Below are 19,547 nucleotides of genomic sequence, written 5' to 3'. Positions count from 1 at the left end.
AGATTATTTTCCTATTTTTCTCCTCGTTTCTGTTTAAGATGGGTCTATAGAGGTAAATCAGTGATAGGGAAAAGATGAAAAATAAAAACAGCCTGATGTCTCTCATCTTGAAAATAAAAATTCATCAAAATTACTGTTACACTTGAAGCAGGGGAATACTTGAATTTGTTAATGGCCAGTGGATTTTTTTCCATTGCTGTTGGTTGATGGCAATTGGCAATAGCCAGTTAGAAATATGTTGGCTCCAGTTTGCTCAAAACTGTATATGTCAGTCATATACAGCCATTCAGCTATTTAAGCTCTTGCCACTGCATGCATTGTTCTTTAAAAAAAAAAAAAATTAAAAATCACAGATGTAGTGAATCAAGTTTGTATAGAAGGAGCAGCTGTTGAAATTTGTCTAGTGCATGAGTCAGACATTTCTTTTAATTATTAGCATTGAAAAAATGTAGATTTTCTCTTTAAACTTCAAAATTGTAAACAGAATGAACCAAATTAGCACACAACATGTGCAGCAACCTGAATGGCCTAGCCGAGATGGGGGACAGTGCTCTGGTGTGTATTGAAGTTAAGGGCTGTGACTGCTCATATTCTTTGAAAGCTGAAACCTGAAAGTACAAATGAGAATGCATCTGTTAAAGATAAATTAATTTTAATCTGGAATTGAATTGGCTTTAAATGGGAGCTCTCCTACAGAAAGGCAGAGGAGGAATATGTCCTTCTGATCTGCATGTCATCAAAGGGTGGAGGACTCTCTGCTGTTTGTCATTTTCTTTAAAAAAATAGAAGGAAAAGTTTTTATAGCAATCTGCAGCTAGGCCCATAGTGACAGTTACTAAATAATACATGGGAGTTTATTTTTTTCAAAAAAAGCCCAAATGCTTTCATGTGTTTAGCCAGTTGCACTCTAATATGCCAAGATCAAAAGCTATTGTTGAAAATCTCCTGTCTCTTTCCCTGACAGGAGTCGGCCTTATGGAGGTTGTCATGGAGCCTGATATGTGCTGTGGGGAAGAAGCAGCTGCAGCAGTCAGAGAGCTTCAGCTCATTCTTCAAACACTTGGGAGCAGCCAAGCAGTCATGGCAGGTACAGAAGGGGGACAGGCATGTTCCCTTGTCACCAGTAATTCTCTGCATTTGCAGGAGTTTTGCAGCTTCTGGTTATTTTGCTCTGTGGTTGCTTACAATGCACAGCCATTTCTAGATGTTTTTACAATCCTCCAAGCCTGTCCTAATGTCTGCCATGCTTGAGGGACCCTTGTGGGCCTGCCTTCATCTGCAGAGCTTTGCAGTGCTAGATTTTATATCACTTCACACAGTAATTTTACAGGATAAACCTAGGCAAGGAGGAATGTCCCCAGGGTTCTTGTTGTGTTTCTCCCTGTCTGTCCTCATCTGACTTGCCACAGCACTGCAGCACAGAAGATGTAGTAAGGATTAGTTGTAGAATATGGAAGTTATGGGACAAAGTAGTGGGAGCATGGATCATCTTGTGTGTCAGGTCTCAGTCATAAAATGGGTGTTGGTAGTAAACGTGCTGGTGTCATGGGTGAGATGGAGTAAACAGCAGCACATAGCAGACATGGGTGCTGGGGTTAATTTAAGAACCAGCGAGAGTGCAACTTTTACCCTACTTGATTATTTCACACACTCATTGTCTCTCCCTCCCCTCCAGCATTATGTTCACTAGTTCTCAATTTCTCTTCCCACTAGGGAGATCACTGCTGGTCTGGGGAGATGGGCCAGAAAATCATGTTGCTGTGCAGTAGGCTTGCAGGTACCAGTCTCAGGTGTTAGAGGTCAAGGTCCCAAGGCATCCCTGAAAGGAGGTTGCAGACAACTGGGGATGAGCCTCTTTAACCAAGTATTAAGCAATAGGACAAGACGTAATGCCCTCAAGTTGCGCCACGGAAGGTTTAGACTAGATATCAGGAAGTATTTCCTTACAGAACAGGTTGTTAGGCATTGGAATGGGCTGCCCAGGGAGGTGGTGAAGTCCTCATCCCTGGAGGTGTTTAAGAGTCAGGTCGACATAGTGCTTAGGGATATGGTGTAGTTGGGAACTGTCAGTGTTAGGTTAACGGTTGGGCTGGACGATCTTCAAGGTCCTTTCCAACCTAGTTGATTCTGTGATTTGTCTCCATGCATCTCTCTGATCTTTGGGATTCTCTCCCACCTCTAGGATGTCTCTAGCCAAGATAACTGCTGTCTTTCTGAGACCACTTCCTTTTTTGGGAAACCCTGCTTTTGGCAACAGCTCTTCTTTCTGGAATCCTAAGGCCCTAGTTTTTGCAATAGGTGATGTGCAGAAGCATAGCATGTGATCACCCTGCTAAGTGGTGACTGTCTCATGTCTCTGTTAATTGGAGGATTCAGGTCATGCCATTTTTGCTCAGTCCTAATGTTACCAAAATTTACAACCAGCCCATGGTTACAGCTAGCAAATAGCAGGCGGCTGCTTAAGAGTTTAAAAGTACAATTTTGGCCATTCATCCCTTCCACACATGCGCCCAATTATCAGCTGCCTATTAGTGTTCACAGTGTAAGCTCTGGTTTTGCCTGTGTCAGTTGCTCGCACTGTTCTGGCAACAAATTTGGTCCATAGTGTGAGATGCATCCTAGAGAACTGAGTCAGAGTGGTCCATGTATCACCCAGTAAATAGGATCCAATAGATGCTGGCTAGTGATGCAAATCTAATTTAATGTAGGGAGAAATAATAATTGTTAGATGTTATGTACGCCTCTGAATCTTTTCTCACGCTAGTGTTTCATGTGTCAAATGGGGCACAGTTGATACTATCAAGCAGCCAGTTTGCATGCTTCTTCAAAGGCCTTCATGGACATACTCATATACTATTGTGTGTTGCTGCTGAATTTCCCTCTAGGATTGGTATTGCACAAAGATATCTATTATAGTAGTGAGATTTATGACTTTAGAGGAGAATTCCAGTTTTGGAGTATTCTTTCTCCAGTATAGTTGGCTTTAAAACTATTTGGATTTTTTTTTCTAGGTGATGTTTTTAGGGACTTTCTAGTGTGGTTTTCCCTCATCAAAATTACTTTCTTTCAAATGGAGGTTTTACATTCTCATATTTTACCTTCATTCTACCTGGTGTTCAGTGAAGACAAGTGCCTAGTTTTATCAGGTGTTATTTCATTAACAACAAGCACATGAAAAGATGATTTCATTGCAAAGTGAAAGGAAAAGAAATGGGTCTTAAAGTGGGCTTAAAGAAAAAAAAAACTTTTTAAAAAATGTTTGGGGCCTGGCTCTCGCTTCACTTATGCCTGATTAACTTCATTGTCTTGTCACATTGACACCTACATCCAAGTAAAAGCAAGTCATGTCTCAAAATGAAGCAAGGGTGGGACAAGACTATTGCTCTTTTGGAACAAGTACTCATTTCACCCCATAGAGGGAGCACATGCAAAACACTTCTTTTGAAAGAGATTTTGGGTCATTCCAGCACCTTTGTCCTTCATTTGCATGTCTGGCAAGACTCTCTGAAGACAGAGGAAATCAGTGTGCTATCATCCAGCCTACTTTTACAAAGTGTACCAAAGGCCTCTCTAGTCAATTGAATGTCTATTTACCAGAACGGATTCTGAAGCTGTAGGTATCTTCACTGGTTTAACTCTGAGCTGTTTTGTACTCTCCGTAATAATGCTACTGTATCTAAACAGGAGGTGTTTGTTTCTTTTTATCTGTATTTGAAATTATTAAAAAAAAAAAAAAAAAAAAAAAAATGATGTTTCTTTTTAGTACAACCTCTCCTGTTTGTTTACTCCCACCAGCTGAATAACTGTGGCAAGCCTTTTCTTCTCAGAAGGGATGTCTTTAGAGGGACAAAACTTAGAAAGACACAATTACGAGTTACTTGTGGTTGAGTTATTAGAGATCTCCAAGGACATTGTTCCATTTGGACTAAAAGTGCAGGATACTTTTCTATGTAACTTTGTATTCAGTTTCAGTTTTTGGCAGCCAGGGGAATTTGAGGGGGAGGGGGGAGATTGCAGTTTCTTGAAGGCAAGGAAGAAAATTACAAAAACAATCCACCACTACTCACATTTTGTCCCTGAGCTGTAAATTTCCAAGAACACCTTAGTAAATCTGTTCAACATAACTGTAAGTTCTTGTATTCTATGCTAGGGTAGTATATATCCGTCAAATTGTAATTCCAAAAGGTATTTTTATGCTGTTTTTAGAGGAATGGAAGCTCACAATCCACCACTGTAAATTGCTTGTCTAATTCAGCCCTTTATTTAAGAGCTGTGAATCAGAAGCTTTTTTCACTGTATGGCTTAGAGGATCTGTGCTGCACTGCACCATGCAGTTTTCTCTGAGAGGAATTATGAGCAGTAATGTTTTTAAAAAGGTAGTATTCTCAGAAAATTTTGAATGATTGTAGGCAGAGTCTTGAGATGGAATCACAAACAGAACGCTATGATGAGGTAGTTACTACTCCTTTCTGAACATATGGAAGTTTGCTATTAATGCTCTGCACATAACATGCAGTTTGTTAATGCATGACAAGGTTTTTACTGTAGTTTACAGGGAAGACTATTCTGTTGATGAAGTTTCCTTTTACAGAGGGTCAGCTGAGAGTGGATGCCAATGTTTCTGTGCATCACCCTGGAGAGCCTTATGGAGTGAGGACTGAGGTGAAGAATATCAATAGCATACGATTCCTGGCAAAAGCAGTAGGTAAATAATGGTTGCTTCATTACAGGAGCATTGTAGATATTTTAAGCAGTCTGACATGAAATATGTCAGGCTCCAGAGTGTAGTAATTGGCCTTAACTGCCCTGACTAGCTTCATCTGACTGTCTCATCCATGCACCTTGCCCGTGGGTCCAGAAGTCTCATTTAAGCTCAGGCTGGGGCTTTCATGCTTTGCCCGAGCTACACCACAGGTGTGCCAGTTTTCAGTCCTGTCTCCTGATGGACCTCAGACCAGTTCTATAGTCATGTTCCCAGTCATGTCTCTGGACTTAACCTCCTGCTGCTTCTGACTGAACTCCCTGGATGGACCCTGAACCCAGCTCATCCCCTCACCTTGACTGAGACTCTCAGTGGACCCTGTTAATAGCACGTGTCTATGCCCTTGCTGTTCAGACCAGTGGGGCTGCCCTGGGCAGTGAGGTCACTGCCTGTGCTGTGGTCACCCTTGGCTCCTGGCTTGTTCCTCCTTGTGGAGCAGCCTCACTCTTGCTGCTCCCTGACAGAATAAATCTTAGTATGGGGTACTGTGGGGATAGCAGCCATGTTAGTCTGCATTTTTCTTGCAGAGGTAACCCTCTGCCTGCAAAAAGAATAAAGCAGATGATTCAATGCCTAGCATGTTTAGTATGGAAATATGTTTACAGTAGCTGTGTCCTCCAGTGTAGGTGATTGCTTTCCACTGAGTACGGTCATTGATGTGTATGAAGTTCAGATGCAGCTTGGGTATGGTTATTACATCTCCAAAAGAAAACTCAACTGGGTGATAGAAAGGCCACTAGGAATGTATGGCTTGGCTGCAGTGCCTGGGAGAAAAATGTTTTCTCTTTAAAGGGAATGAAAGAAGATGAGGAAAACACGCAGAGAAAGAAACCATGCTGAAGAGAGAAACAGTGACTGATAATTCTGCCTGTAACTAGTGCCGTTTATTTCATTAAGGTTAAAACAACAAGCTATTCCATTAGTGCACAGCAGTGAAAAATGAAATGGTGGGGTGTACAAAAGCTCATAGTGCAGTGTAACATGCTTATTCTTTTTTCTTTTGTGTCTGTCAGACTATGAAATAGAGAGGCAAATTGAAGAACTTGAAAGTGGAGGAACAATTCTGAATGAAACAAGAGCCTTTGATTCCAAGCTTGGGTGAGTTTTTGTTTTGGCATTGGGAATAGTAGCTTCAGAGTACCAGGGATACCTAGAGAAATGATCAGGAGAGGTAATGTAGTATTGCTCAACTTGTGTCTTCTAAAGCTAATGTCCACAGGCATATCTGCTCACAGGTAGTAATTTATTCTCAAAGTCAAGGCTTTTTCACAACAGATTGTGTGCTACACCAGGCACCGTCTGTGTGAAAATGACTGCCCTCTTACATACATGCATTCTTGGAAGCAGCCTTAAGAAGTTCTCCTGATCTTCGTGAGGCAAAGTTTTTGGTTTGTGTTTCTACCATAAAACTAATTCTGTGATGTACCACTTAGCACATCTTCCTTGTTTTGTTTTTATTTTAGGTGCACTGTACCAATGAGAGACAAAGAAGGAAAACAGGATTATCGGTATTTATTTTTTAAAATAAATTTAACATTTCAGGACTGAGAATTTATTTCACTTTAAAGTGTAGTCGGTGTAATGAGCCTATAGTCAGCATATAAGTATGTATTGGAAGTTTACCTTCCACTAAAAGGGAAAGAGACCTATCAAAATCAGTGCTAGTCTGAGCCGTTTAGATCTAGAACTGTTTTATCTCTGCTTAAACCCATAGGCCTTTCCCAAAACCTAAGCTGGAGTACCTTAGCTCAAAGTGGGTAAGTTGAAGGTTTGCTCTGTGGCCAGTATATATATATTCCTAAGAATGCTAGACATAAAATGTAAGACTATTCTGAGTTAAGCATTGCTCCCACTTTAAGAAAATACTGGGGGTAACTATTTTTAGATACCAGGCCCTGCCTCTCCATGCTTAAATTCTGTGATCATAGATCACAATCACTGTCTGAGAATCCTAACTACTATTGAAAAGTGTCAGCATTCATAACCAGGTTTCTACCTTAAGATTTTTGTAGACCTACTGAAGATGTTACCTTGCTAAGTACTTCTTGCCTTCCACCAGTGTGAGATGACAGCCATCAAACCCTAAACAGCCACCCTAGAAGGGTTTAGCCAGAGGGCGAGTGGACAAGACACAGGTCCTGTTGGGAAGCAATGCTGCTGGGAACAAGTGCTGGGGCAGCGCTGCAGAGCAGCAGCACAACTGCTTAGTGCTCTAGTGGGGGAGGTAATCGCTGTGGTGTCTGGATGGGATGGGAAAGAGAAATGCAGCTCAGTGATTTGCCGGTTGCTTTGGGCACCCTTTCTCCTGCTCTGTGTGTCTGCCTTCTCCCCTGGTTAGGGCCATCTTAGCTCTGATCCTCCCAGTAGTTCCCTAGCTTTGCATCCCAGAGGCAGTCTTCCTGTTACTCCCAGAGTTCACTTCCCAGCTGGGGTAGTTCTGCAGGAGAACTTTCAGAGCCTCTTCGCTTTGCCATATCTGTGTTCCTGTTAGATTTACATATACTCTACCATTGATCTTACTAGAGCAGAGCAACAATTTTGAAAACATCTCATAAGCTAAATCTGATTTTTAAATTATTGTTTGTAGAAATGCAGCAGAAAAGGCAGTGATCATTTTGGGAATTCCTTATGATGGTAGGTGGTGGCATGAGGGTTATTTAACAAGACTAATTTGAACAAATGCTAAAGAAAACTAATGAAGAGCTAGGCAAAACTTTCTAATACAGCCCAGAAAGACAATTACTAAGATTATGTTCAGTATTAATCTGTGTTTTTCAGATTTTTTTGTAACTTACTGCTGCACATTATACATTAAATTTAAATCTATGTTTAGGCAGATTCAAAATAGAAATTATTATATTAAATGTAGAGGGTTCCCAATGTCCTTTATTCTGATGGTTTTGAACCCCTTATTTGATCATGTAAGAGTGAGGTTTCTGCTTCAGTTGCAGTTATTGGAGTGGTTTGAATTGGCCTTCTCTTTAAGGGAGCCTTTTGTTCTGTGGTGGCACCCTGCTGAGCACAGTAACTTTGCTTTTAGCACAGCATGAGATTTCATCAAGATTTTTGAAGTTAGTCTGGAAAAGGTTACAACCTGCCCAGATCGCTCCTGGCAGTTGGCTGTCAATCTGGGTTTTTCCCTGCCATCCACTCCTGCTTTTGGCCAGATCCACAATTCATGCCTGATGCCAAAAGGAGTGGGTTGTCTTCATATCTATTATTATTGGTTCTGTTATTTTTTTATTATTATTTTGGGTTCAGAGGTGCTAATTACCCCCTTTCTATCATCAACTCTTTGACAGTCAGTGTCAAACTCAAGGAAAGAAAATAGAGGCTTTGCAGCAGTTCAGGGGCTGATCTCTTCCTACTTAACAGTGATACACCAAGTCATGATTTTTTTAATGTTTTGTTTAGTTGAAATAGTAATACAGCTTTCAGGTAAGTATAAACTTGTGACATAAATTTTATTCCTTGTTGTTTAGCTTCTGACTGAAAATAATTATAAAGAAGTTCTTCATTTTTACTAGGTTTATGCCAGAGCCAAACCTTCCTCCATTGATTCTATACAATGCCAGATCTTTGCCAGCTAATATGAACCATCAGCAAGTGGTAAATATTGACTGGATTCATGAGAGACTTCCTGACCTCCCCAGTGTGAAGAGAGCAAAGCTTGTTGAACAGTATGGGATTCTTCCTGAACACAGCTTCACCTTATTGGTAGGTCTATTGATCAAGTGCTAAAATAAGCCTAGAAACTTAAAAGTTGCACAGTTCTTGAAAAGATTTACAAATGTCACGTTAACCAGCTGTCAGTTCTCATGGATGTTCTTTAGTTGGAAATATGTCCAATGCATAGTTTATACCTTGGAGCCACATACACAGAATGGCAGGGAAAAGAAACCATACGTAATGTGCCTAGAAGTGTTTCTCATGCAAGGTGCAGTCAAATAACTATTATTTAATATTGATCTTGTCTACACAGACAATTATTTAATATTGTCTGTCTACACATGGATGCACCTGTGACTGACTGGAGCAAACGTACAACTTCCTGCTGACAAATCCTTGTCTGCAAGTGCCGGCTCTTCTTGTCTTTGGGTCTGGTACAAGGCTGGGCGCATTGTCAGTATTTAACAAATTAATAAATGTGTTTTCCTGTCTGTGAAGCAAAACCCAAAGCTTAAATCTTTCAGTTTCACATGCCCGTTGATCTGGCTTCTGCATTATTTTGAAAAACACTCAGACATTCTTAAGTAAATACACAAAATGGCTATACAACATCAACCTTGACCTCACAATGCAGTATACCAGGGGTGGGTTCAGAAGAGGGGATGACAAAGAAAAGAGGGTGGCAAATGTGGATATAAATCTCATAACTTACAAAAATATTCTGAAGGTCTTTGAGCTTCTTAAATACAAACTGCATCATCTCTGTTTGCCAGTTATAACTTCCATGGGGAGGTTAGTACACCCAGCCGAGATCAGACATTTCACGTAGCCAGGTAAGCTAGGACAGTGTCTTGCTTTAGTTACCTCTGTGATTTGTGGAGACAGAAGGAAAAGGACTTATTTAGAGTAAAATTCAGAGCAGAACCACAAGTACTTTAAATTGTCCTCTGGAGGAGTTCCTTTCCTTTGACTATAAATGGAGGGAAAGCCATGCACATAACTTTACCTAATATCCCTCCTTTGTGTGTCTGTAATTTAATACACTTGTACAGAAGCTAGTTCTACAGAAAAAAAATGGTTCTTCCTTCTGAAGAAAGCTGTTAGGAAAACTGCTTTTATGGTGGTGTGCCATTTTAGTGAGTTGTAGATCTTTTACTATTTGGTGGGCAGGTGAATCATAAGTCTTGTCAAAGTCATGAGGCAGCAGTGATAGCCTCAAGAGGTGTCAGTAATTCTTACCTTTCTATTTCATTGTATAAGCTCCAAAAAGTTATTTTGCAGTCAGTATTCCTATCCATGCATGCATTTTTTCACATCAACATACTTTTCACATACGAAAATGAAGAGCACTCAGAAGGGTGGGTAGGTCCTGGGCCCTTTTTTGACTTTTTTTTGTTGTTCTCCCTCTCTGTGGTGGGTTGTCTCTGGCCAGCTGCTAAGCAGCATAGCTGCCTGCTCATTCCTCCACCAGTGCAACAGGGAAGAGAATAGGAAGAGCAAAAGCCAGAAAACTGGTGGCTTGAGATAAAGACACTTAAATAAGGAATAAGGAAGGGGAAAAATTCAAAGGTCACACAAATGCACTCACTCACCACCTGCCACAAGTAGACTGATGCCCAACCAGTCTCTGACCAGTGACAAAGACTACCTCCCCTTGGTTTTCCTTGTTGAGCAGGGGTTATAAGGGCTTTATATGACCCTTGGTCGGTCTGGGTTAGCTGTCCAGGTTGTGTGCCCTCCCTTGGCCTAGTCGCTATGGGGGGCAGAGTGGGAAAAAGAGGAAGTGCTCCTCAGCAGTAGCCAAAACACCGTTGTATTGTCAGCACTGCTTTAGTCACAAATCCAGAACATGGCACCCTCTTAAGAAAATAAGCTTCATCCCAGCCAGACCCAGCACACCCGTTCCTTTCACTTGGCATCAACCCACTTCTAATGTGTTTCAGTTTTGCTAGTATTGATGGCTTCTGCTGTGTGGTTTCTGTTGTCTCTATCAACTAGCCCTATATATTTGCATCATCAACTGCCCTTTCTTTCCAGCTGTTTTCTGAAATCCACTCTTGCCTTCACTTTTTCCCTTTTAACTTTTTTTCCTTTTTACAACTTACAAGACAAGTAATAAGCTGCAAGCTGAAATTTGGGATTCAGCTTGTAATAAGATAATGCATCCATTTGAATGCATGAAGTGAACATGTTCTTCATTGCGGGTCTTCTTTTATTGTGGATTAGAATGTCAGCATGTATACTCTCCATAAAAGTTGCTTGCCTGTTCACTGGGAGACTAGTTAACCTTAATTCATCTGAAAACGGTGTGTCCGTTGCTGTGTTAAGCTTACATCAGAAGTTGCAGAAGATTGCTGATAGGGCCAGATGCACCAATCTAATGAGCATTCTTTCAAGTTAGAGCACCCAGGAGTGCTCATTAAATAAATGGCAGTGGTAGAGGGATGACTCCAAAATGCAAAATCTCTGTTCTCTTCCAACTTGTTAGAGAAAACATTATGTGCCAAAGTTATAATAAAACAATACCATACTTCAGCATGCAAGTTAGTTTCCAAGCTTGCTTCATGAGTTTTATTCTCATATACAATACCTTCCTGTACTGGCTGTATTGAAAATCTGAGATTTCTGCTTTGCCTAATGACAAGATGCACTGAAATGGAAGGAGAGCATTACCTATTAATACCTTCATATCTGCAATTTCTTAAGTGTAAACTGCTACATTTTTAAGATATAAATTGCAAAAATAAATGATGTTTCTGATTTTCTTCATTTACTTTCTTCTGCTTACTCAGGTAAGTGGCCATTCTATTTGAGCTTTGGTTTATTGCTTTGGTGGAAAAATTACATTGGTGAATCTTTCAGTCAAAAGTGGATGCTGTAGAAGTTGATTTTGACCATTTTGTTCATGACATGCTGTCCTCATACACGTTGGTGTGTAGGTGAATTTATGCTTATTTTTAGAACTTAAATAATTTTATAGGAAGCTGTAGGAAAAAGTTTGACCTTTCTTTGACTACTCTGCTTGTCTGCTTTAATAGGCTAAATTTTATGTTTTTTTCCCCTGACAATCTTACACGTTTTTGTAGCAGTTGGTACCTCACAGTTGGTTATTGTGGGAACTGTGATGGTGAAAATGGGAATAAGAAAGCAGGAAATGACATTTATGAACATTGATGTAGTTTTCTTCTTTAGTTCCTTGGGAAACATTATTGGTCTTTAAAAGCATAAGTTTGCATTACAGAACCAGTGTCCCTAAAGATTGTACCCATGGTATTCTGTGAAATAATGTACTGTTTTAAATTTGTTTAAAAAGCATCTGAAATCACTCCAGTGCTAGTTTTCTTTGATATCTAAGAACTATTAAATGATCATTTTTAAACCACATTTAAGAAAGAAATTTTCATCTGGTTGAAATATTGGTATGTTAGATTTCATGCCAGTGAAACTAATGAATAAATTACAGCATATTTGGTGTGTAATGGGAGCACTGAGTGGGCCTGGATCACAAACACAGTGCTGAAATTCCAGATTTCTGGTGTTCCTTCTATGAATATTGAAATACTCAGAATTAAGTGAGAACAGTCAGCATTCCTGTGAACCAGCACGTTAGAGCGTGCAGTGGTTTTCAGCCCAGATCTATCGCAAGTTCTGCGTGTGTTGGCAGTTGGAGGGAATGTGGCATGAAGAAAGCTGACCAAAATGAGGAACAAATTAAAGTCAGGTTCAAGTAATACGGTATCTAGAAATTGTAGTTAATCAAGTTATGCCTACATCTTTCTAATATGGCAAGAAAATGAGGAAAATGTTTCATTTCTGTCAGTCATTTTGATGTTTTGACATCCTGCCTTATTCATTTCAGTCTAGCATTGCTGGGTTTTCCTACTCTTTGGCTACAGAAAATGACAGTCACTTTAAAAAACCTAAGATGAAATGCAAAGGAATTTTGGGGAATATGTCTGGTTTTATGTGCACAAGTAGTGAGTATGGGGTTTGGTACCTGGTAGCATATGTAGGTCTGTCTGTCTGAGTATTCTTGGGCTTTTCTGTTCTTGCTGCCTGGAAATCATCTGAATAAAACGTGAAGGCTGGGTGTGTTTGTCCTTGATCTTTAAAGGTCTGGCAGCAGGGTCAGAGCTGTCGCTCCAGCCAGGCTGTTGGTATCCAGAAATCTGAACATGCCCGCTGCTAGAGATACGCTCTCTCGCCTATACACGATGGAAGTGTTGGATGTGCTGTGTCTGAGTTGTGCAGCCTGCATTCAGACATGTGGCATCCGCAGACATTGTTTTCCTGTGCATAATGTTGTAGCTAGACCTACTCTGCCTGGAGTGTTTGTAAAACCTTCTGCAGCATGTGTAAAGAAACCAGCATTTATACGTGCTCACTTTTTCCTGCCTAAATTGGACAGGTGTTTTTGTGGAAGGGAACCTGCTGTTTAAATAATCAGTGTTTGTTTGTGCTATTGAATCCTGAGGTGAATTAGAAAGAGTACAGTATTTAGTAATGCATCATTTTAGTAATTCCACTTAACACATACGCAGTTTTTAATCAAGTTTACTGCACTTCGGTAATCATGTCATTCTTTTACAGTTTTTTTTAAGGCAGATTTGTTCCTCTAGTCTATTTTGCCTTCGATTTTACATGATTTGATTACAAAGTAACTGCTAGATAAATTTGTAAGAAGACTGGAAAAGAAGGGAATTATGTCTGTGTGTATTAGATAGTTAACTAGAGGGAGTTAAAAGGTTTACCTTGGTTCACAAAAGAACCTCAGTGGCTTTCCTAGGCTGAGAACTTGGTTTCTTTGCTCGTGGTCTCAAGATAAAGGGGACATGTCTCATTTTTGTTACACCAGTTTTACAGCATATCAACGAATAATCTAAGTACATTTTGTTCTGTTTCATAGAACAGAGAGCAGTAGTTTGCAGTCTTCTCAAAAGCCATACCTCATTACCAATGAGAAATGTGGTATCTAGAGCTGTTACAAGTTTATGTTGTGAAAGTTTTAAGGAGGAAAGTCTAAAATTCTGTATTGCTATTATGATAAATTGCCTTTAAAAACAAGGGCAAAATGGGCTATGTTTGAGTGGAAAAGTCAGGCTTTGGTTTAGTGTGTACCTGCACTCTTTTTGCTCAGAACTGTTCAGAGATCTGGCTGCAGTCAGTACGTGCTTGGGAAATGTTTTTGCTGTGATGACAATATACTTAGAATAGCTCCTTGGCTGTCTCTAAACTGTTACCTCTCAACTTCTGAGAGCTGGCTTGTCTTCCTGTGCATTTATGCCACACACTGCAGAAGTCCAGTGGCACACTGCATTTGGTTTCCTCCTTGAAAAGGTAGGAGCTGCTGCTTAATATCTCTGTAGCCTTCAGTAGACCTAATGAGTTCTGTGCTAGAGTTAAAGATCCATCAATGCCTTGATGACAAACAGCACAGCATTCAACAGACTGTGCAGTATCTGTTCTTCTAAAAACAATCTCACATTTCTCTTAGGCTATAAATTGAATCCCCTACTGTCATACCTTCTGAGCATTTGGGGTGCTGTGGAAAAGCTTACATGGCTTCTCTGAAAAAAATAGAAAAATAAAACCCTGCTTCTTACAGTGTGACCTTTCTGTATCATTGAAGGGTGAATGCAAGCTAAACTTATTCCTTCAATACAAAATAAATAGAAGTGATTGCAAAATCAGGAGAGAAGTATCTGTAGACAGTTTCAGGAAAAATCTCTTCTCGGTAAAAGGTAGCTTAACAGCCTGTTAGATGGCAGCATTACATTTTCTAGCCTTATATGTACTTAAAACACATGAGAAGTTGAGAAAACTTCTCCCCAAATGTTAATTTTAGGGAGGAGCTATGTTCCATTGAAACAGGCTGGCAGATAAGCTGTATGTACCTATTCTAGACATAGCATAGTTTATTTGCTGTTATGTTAATGACTCCAAAGTCTTGTGACTTTGCAATGAATTCACAAAACCAAGTTTACCTTAGGACTGAGTATTTATACTCTGAATGTAATTGTATAATTAATCATGTTTGCACTCTGGTATCTTTTTGATGCATTTAACTTTTCCTAAACAGAATGAAGCTGGATTAACAGAATTCTTTGAAGATGTGATAAAACAGACCCAAATGAAGCCAAAGAAAGTGATCGGCTGGATTCTGAATGACCTGCTCAGTTATTTGAAACAACATTCCCTTACAGTAAAGGAAAGGTCAGGCTTCTTGATTACTACAGTGGTGAAACAAAAGTGATCCTTTTCACATGTACCATGAATAGTATCATGTCACTCTGCTGCTTGCTTCTGCTTTAGTTACTATTTGTGAAGCTTGTTACATAGGCCTTGATGCTGTCATGTGAATGAAGTTAACCAAGTACCTTGCAGAGAAGAGGACCATGTAGTTAAGAGTAGTGATTAGCCTGCCTTCTTTGGAATATGGCAATGATAAGTCATAGTCAAGCCATCAATACTGAAGTTGAATACAGTGGATCACGAGGAAGAATACTAGCTTGTCATGCTAAACTGTGTGATCTTTAGGCAAGTAAGAGTAGCCTAGCTATGTTATTTCACCTTATTCTCTGAGGTAACTTCTTCTGCCTTCTTTCCTAGCCCAGTCAGTTCTTTTCTCCTGGCTGACCTTCTGAACCGTCTAGAAAAAAAAGAAATTTCTTCTACAGCAGCAAAGCAGGTAAGTACCTGTTTGATTTTACTGTAGTTTGAATCTGTGGCTGCTTACTCCATTCACATATCAATTTTATTATAATGTGTATACCAGTACATCGATTGCTTTAAAAGAAAATTATTTAGAGTGTTGATGAAGGATAAATTTTATATCTATACTATATACATATAGTAGATGAAAATGCCTCATGTGTATATAATATTACAGATACCTCTACATAGTCAGTGTTGGAAGGGGGCATGAGCCAAATAGTAGATTGAAGCAAAGCGAACTGAAGTCAAATAAATCCCACTTCTGAACAGACCAGACACTAGATCTCAATTTCACAGGTCGAGTCAGACCAGAATGAAAGGTCAGTGTGAGCTAATCTGTGACTTGCACTTAAACTGAGAGCATCAGTTACTAGGTACTAAGGACAGTAAGGTCTACATGCCCAAGCATTAGCATGTGGAAAACGATATTCACCTGAGTGTAGTCACAAAAAGAGTTCTGCTTTGGTGTATCCCTGAGTCAAAAGGGGAGAGGTCTGGCCTTCCTTTTATCCTTGCTTCTTTGAGCAAGTGCTGATGGAAAAGCTAGTTTCTTCCTCTTGAAATATCATCTTTCTTAGGACAGTCTGAAAAATCAGCTCTTGATGATTTGTATCTAAAATTGTGAGCTGGTTATGATGGGTACAGTGACTGCTGTGTCTGTAGACAAAATTTGGAGGTTTTGTGTGATAGGGAATAATCTGTCATTCACCTTAAATTGTTGCCTGTTCATATATGTGGAATGCATTGTCTTTTCAGATTAATTAATATCTTCTCAATAAATACATTAGATGAGTGCTTCTTCTCAGATGTTCATCAGTGAAACAGTTAATGAAGATATTTAAATTGCAATGAAGATCTTTAACTTGCCTTATCTGCTTTCACTCTGAGATACACAAGGCGGGTTTCCATCTTTTTCCATCTTTCTATTGATTCAATCAAATACAACTTTGGAATAGTATTGAAATCAGTTAACTTTTTTTTTTATGATTATAAACCAAGTATAATTGTTGCAAATGTGGATCTTTACCCTACTTGGAGACCCCTAAACTTCCTGGTTTGTTGTTTACTTTTTTTGGAGATGCTTGTGGGTCGTAACTAAGTTGGTCTTGTTGTTGGTCTGATTCAATAGCCATCTGCATATGACAGGTGTCATAAAAAAAGGATTTAAGTGCCTGACTGCAGGCACATGCATTTGGAAATTTCGGATTGGAAAAGTAAAAGCTTCAAAAAGGAGATAAAATATTAATAGGAAAAGCAGTGGATTGCAGAGCTGTGCCCACAGGGTTGCTGCACACCCATCAGTTTGGTGTCTGCGTTTGGAAGGGAAGCTTCAGAGCTCCAGCTTTCACTCCTGGCTTCCTTGTGGAGGTGCATCCAGGGTACTAAGGCTCTTCTACCAGAGTTTCTTGTCTTGTGATATATTTGGGTGCCAGCATTTCTGACAGGTTATGAAATGTCAAGAATTTTAGAGACGCTTTTCTTATTTAATTACCAACTCCTTGTAACATGCACGTTATCCTTGGTGTTCTGAAACTGGACACAGAGAAATAACAGTACTGTTCACCATCACTGAGTGATGCTATCAAACTGCAGAAACCTTGCCACATTTAGAAAAGCATTTTGGTTGCCTGGATGTCGGAAGAATAACAAATGTTTATAACAATTCTCAGCAGTAGGCAGAGATACTGGATGGCCCGAGGGCAGGAAAGGCTATATATACACAACAGCAGATGAATTGCAGCACTTGCGGTGGGGGAGAATGAACTGCAGTGGTAGAGCCAGATCGAACGTAGAGGGATAGAAGGGTTTGATGGTGTGAGTGGCAGACACGCATACACATACATGCTCACTGCAGGAAGCTGTTAACAGTTTAAATTTTTTAAAGGTTTTGTGTTCAGTCTCCACTGTACAAGGCACTAAAACACAGGCAGATAGAAGCTGTGAGCACTGATTGTCAGCACAAAACATTGTACAGTAGGATGCATCTGCCAAGGAAAGGGCACTGTGTGCCTACATAATTACCACTTAGGTAATTACAGAGCTCATGCCCAACTTGCCATCAGATATAGCATCCTACTCCAGAGGTCTCCAAAGCAGTTTCTGCCTGTGCAGAGGGGGGCAGCTTCCAGCTCTGTCGGCATGCAGGGCCATGTGGTGAGCCTGTCCAGGGTCAGGGGACCTGTGCAGGCACGTGCTGTGGCCCACCCCAGAGGCACCATTTTGAAGCCCACAGTGGGAGGGAGGTGCTGGTGCTGCTCACCCAGGGCTGAAACCAGCCTGATGGGGAGTGTGCCTGAGAGGGGGCCTCCATCAGTCCTCATTTGCTGGGCTGGCAAGGGGCCTGCCTCTGGGTCACAGCTGTGTGGGAGCAGAGAGGTTCCTGGGCCAGGGAAGCAGAAACTCGCCCCTGCTGCTGAGAGCTGCGCTGGAGCAACTCCGTATGGACCCCCTTTGTCACGTGTTTGTCAGGGATCTGTAGTAGAGTGTGGAGCAGAGCAGATCCCAGGTCTTGTTTGCTTCTGCAGTTGCCCAGGTCATTTTAAAGTAGATAGCAGGAAAATGAGTACAGTACACAAACCTAAACAGAACCATCTGCTTTGACAATTATGGCTATACCATCTGGAGGACTGGACCCAGCCTGCCCCTCACTCTTCTCAGAGGCTGAGGGACAACTGCCAGACATGGAGGCTTCCATTACTGGAAGGGAGAGATGCCCAGAGGGCTGACTGGAGTGGTGCTGCCTGCTGCTTCCCTCCCACCCTTGGCAGCAAATCACTGCAGATAGGGTTTCCAGTTGGAGCGTTCTCAGGCACAGCAGTCAGCTGGCACACTCACCAGTTGCAAAATGTTTGATGTGATGCCCGTGGCAGCCAGACGTGTAAGTCCTGATTAATTCATCTTGACCAATGGTTTGTGGCTACGCCTGTGTAGGTAGAGACTGCAGAACATCATTAAAATCTAATCACGCTCAGGCAAGAATCAATAGTAGAAACTACTGAGATTTCAGTAATGGAAATGAGGCCTGAGATTCTCATTTTGGCTCTGGAGGCTTCATAATTTGATCCTCCTGTTCTGGTGCAGGCAGTTTGTGTAAATGAGTTAAAATCATTTTTTAAACTGCTTTCTTTAGATTTGTACTCCTTGCCAAGTGGAGAAACACATTTTTAAAAGTGCATCTTTGACAGGTCTTGGCCACATCTCTTTCTGCTTTCCTACATACCTGTAAACAAGCAAGGGCCTTGATAACATCGTTGCTCTACTAGCCAAGTGGAGATACTGGTTACCAAATTAAAAAGTACACACAATGCAGATGTCACAGGGAAAATCTGGTGCCTTCGAGGTTTCTAATGGACAAGCTTTTCTCAGTGCCAGGAGACGCTTGGCACAGGAATTGCAGAGAATCAGAGCTGGATCTCTGACTGTCAAGCTGTCCTGCCCCTGATCTAAGTCAGCCTGATGTATGAGTTGCTCCTGGGTAACTCTGCCATGGTCGGCTATGTAGATTTTGTTTGTTGCAGATTTTCCCCCCTGCAGCCCATGGCATCCTGCTTGAAGTCCTAAAAAACACATCTGCCTGTTTCCAGGAGAGCAATATGGGTTATTCATTGTCCAGCCCCTGATTTGTGCAGCACTTCAGACTCTCCAGGGTGTTTTTCTATGAGAGGACCCCTTCTGAGGGGTGACATAACCTCCCGGTGCCTCAGGAGGCCTCGAGGACAGAATGCCTCCTGCCTGCTCCCTCAGTGAAGGAGTGGGAGGGGGTGCCTGGGTTAGCAGTGGAGTGCAACAAAGAAAAGGCAAGCAGCTGCAGACAACTTGAATCTCTGTGGGATGTGTTTGTTTCTTTCTAGGGGTATTCCAGGTAGCATTGGCATGATGATTTTTAAGTACTGCACTAGAATGTAGATCTTGAAGATATAAACTGCACTGATTTATTTAGATATAAACAGCTAAAGGCTTTAATTGCAGTGGTTGGAACTCTGGCTGCTTATCAATAACTTTAATATTGTGATCTGCCTTTAACCCTCTTACAGGGAAAAAACAAGCTGTAGCTGCCACGATATAGCTGCGTGTCATTCCCTCTCTCAAGATCTCCAGGAGAGTGATAAGATCCCATAAAAAGCTTTGGGGTACTGCTGGCAAACAAATCTCCTCTTGTAGGAATTGAGGCAATGCATGGTTCTTAAATACCTTTTGCAGCTACAGAGTTGTTTAACTTGAAGGTCTTTTTTATCAGAAAATTCTTCATGCTGAAGAAAATTGCTGGGGTAGTTAAGATACTTAACTTCATTTTTCCTAAGTTGTCTTACTGCCTTGCTAATTATTTAACATGCAGTTGGAATGCTCCTTCTTGTCCCCCCATCCCAGCTGCTTCTTCCTCTTATGGTGAGTGTTTAATACT

At 40.9% G+C, this 19,547-nt stretch overlaps 1 protein-coding gene across 1 annotated transcript in view; it reads left to right on the top strand.

The window, feature by feature from the left end:
* GATB (glutamyl-tRNA amidotransferase subunit B) overlaps positions 1-19,547 on the top strand; it is a 65,529-nt gene that overhangs the window by 40,286 nt on the left and 5,696 nt on the right. The window contains exons 6-12 of the mRNA XM_026847950.1: positions 965-1,087; positions 4,592-4,705; positions 5,776-5,860; positions 6,226-6,270; positions 8,290-8,479; positions 14,511-14,644; positions 15,041-15,119. Coding sequence (XP_026703751.1) covers positions 965-1,087; positions 4,592-4,705; positions 5,776-5,860; positions 6,226-6,270; positions 8,290-8,479; positions 14,511-14,644; positions 15,041-15,119 — 770 coding nt within the window. The remainder of the gene's footprint in view (positions 1-964; positions 1,088-4,591; positions 4,706-5,775; positions 5,861-6,225; positions 6,271-8,289; positions 8,480-14,510; positions 14,645-15,040; positions 15,120-19,547) is intronic.

Source organism: Athene cunicularia (genome assembly GCF_003259725.1).
Source record: "Athene cunicularia isolate RWA chromosome 4 unlocalized genomic scaffold, athCun1 chr4_part2, whole genome shotgun sequence".
Lineage (NCBI taxonomy): Eukaryota > Metazoa > Chordata > Aves > Strigiformes > Strigidae > Athene > Athene cunicularia.
Note: the sequence above shows the minus strand (reverse complement) of the source record. Positions and strands in the feature narration are given on the sequence as shown.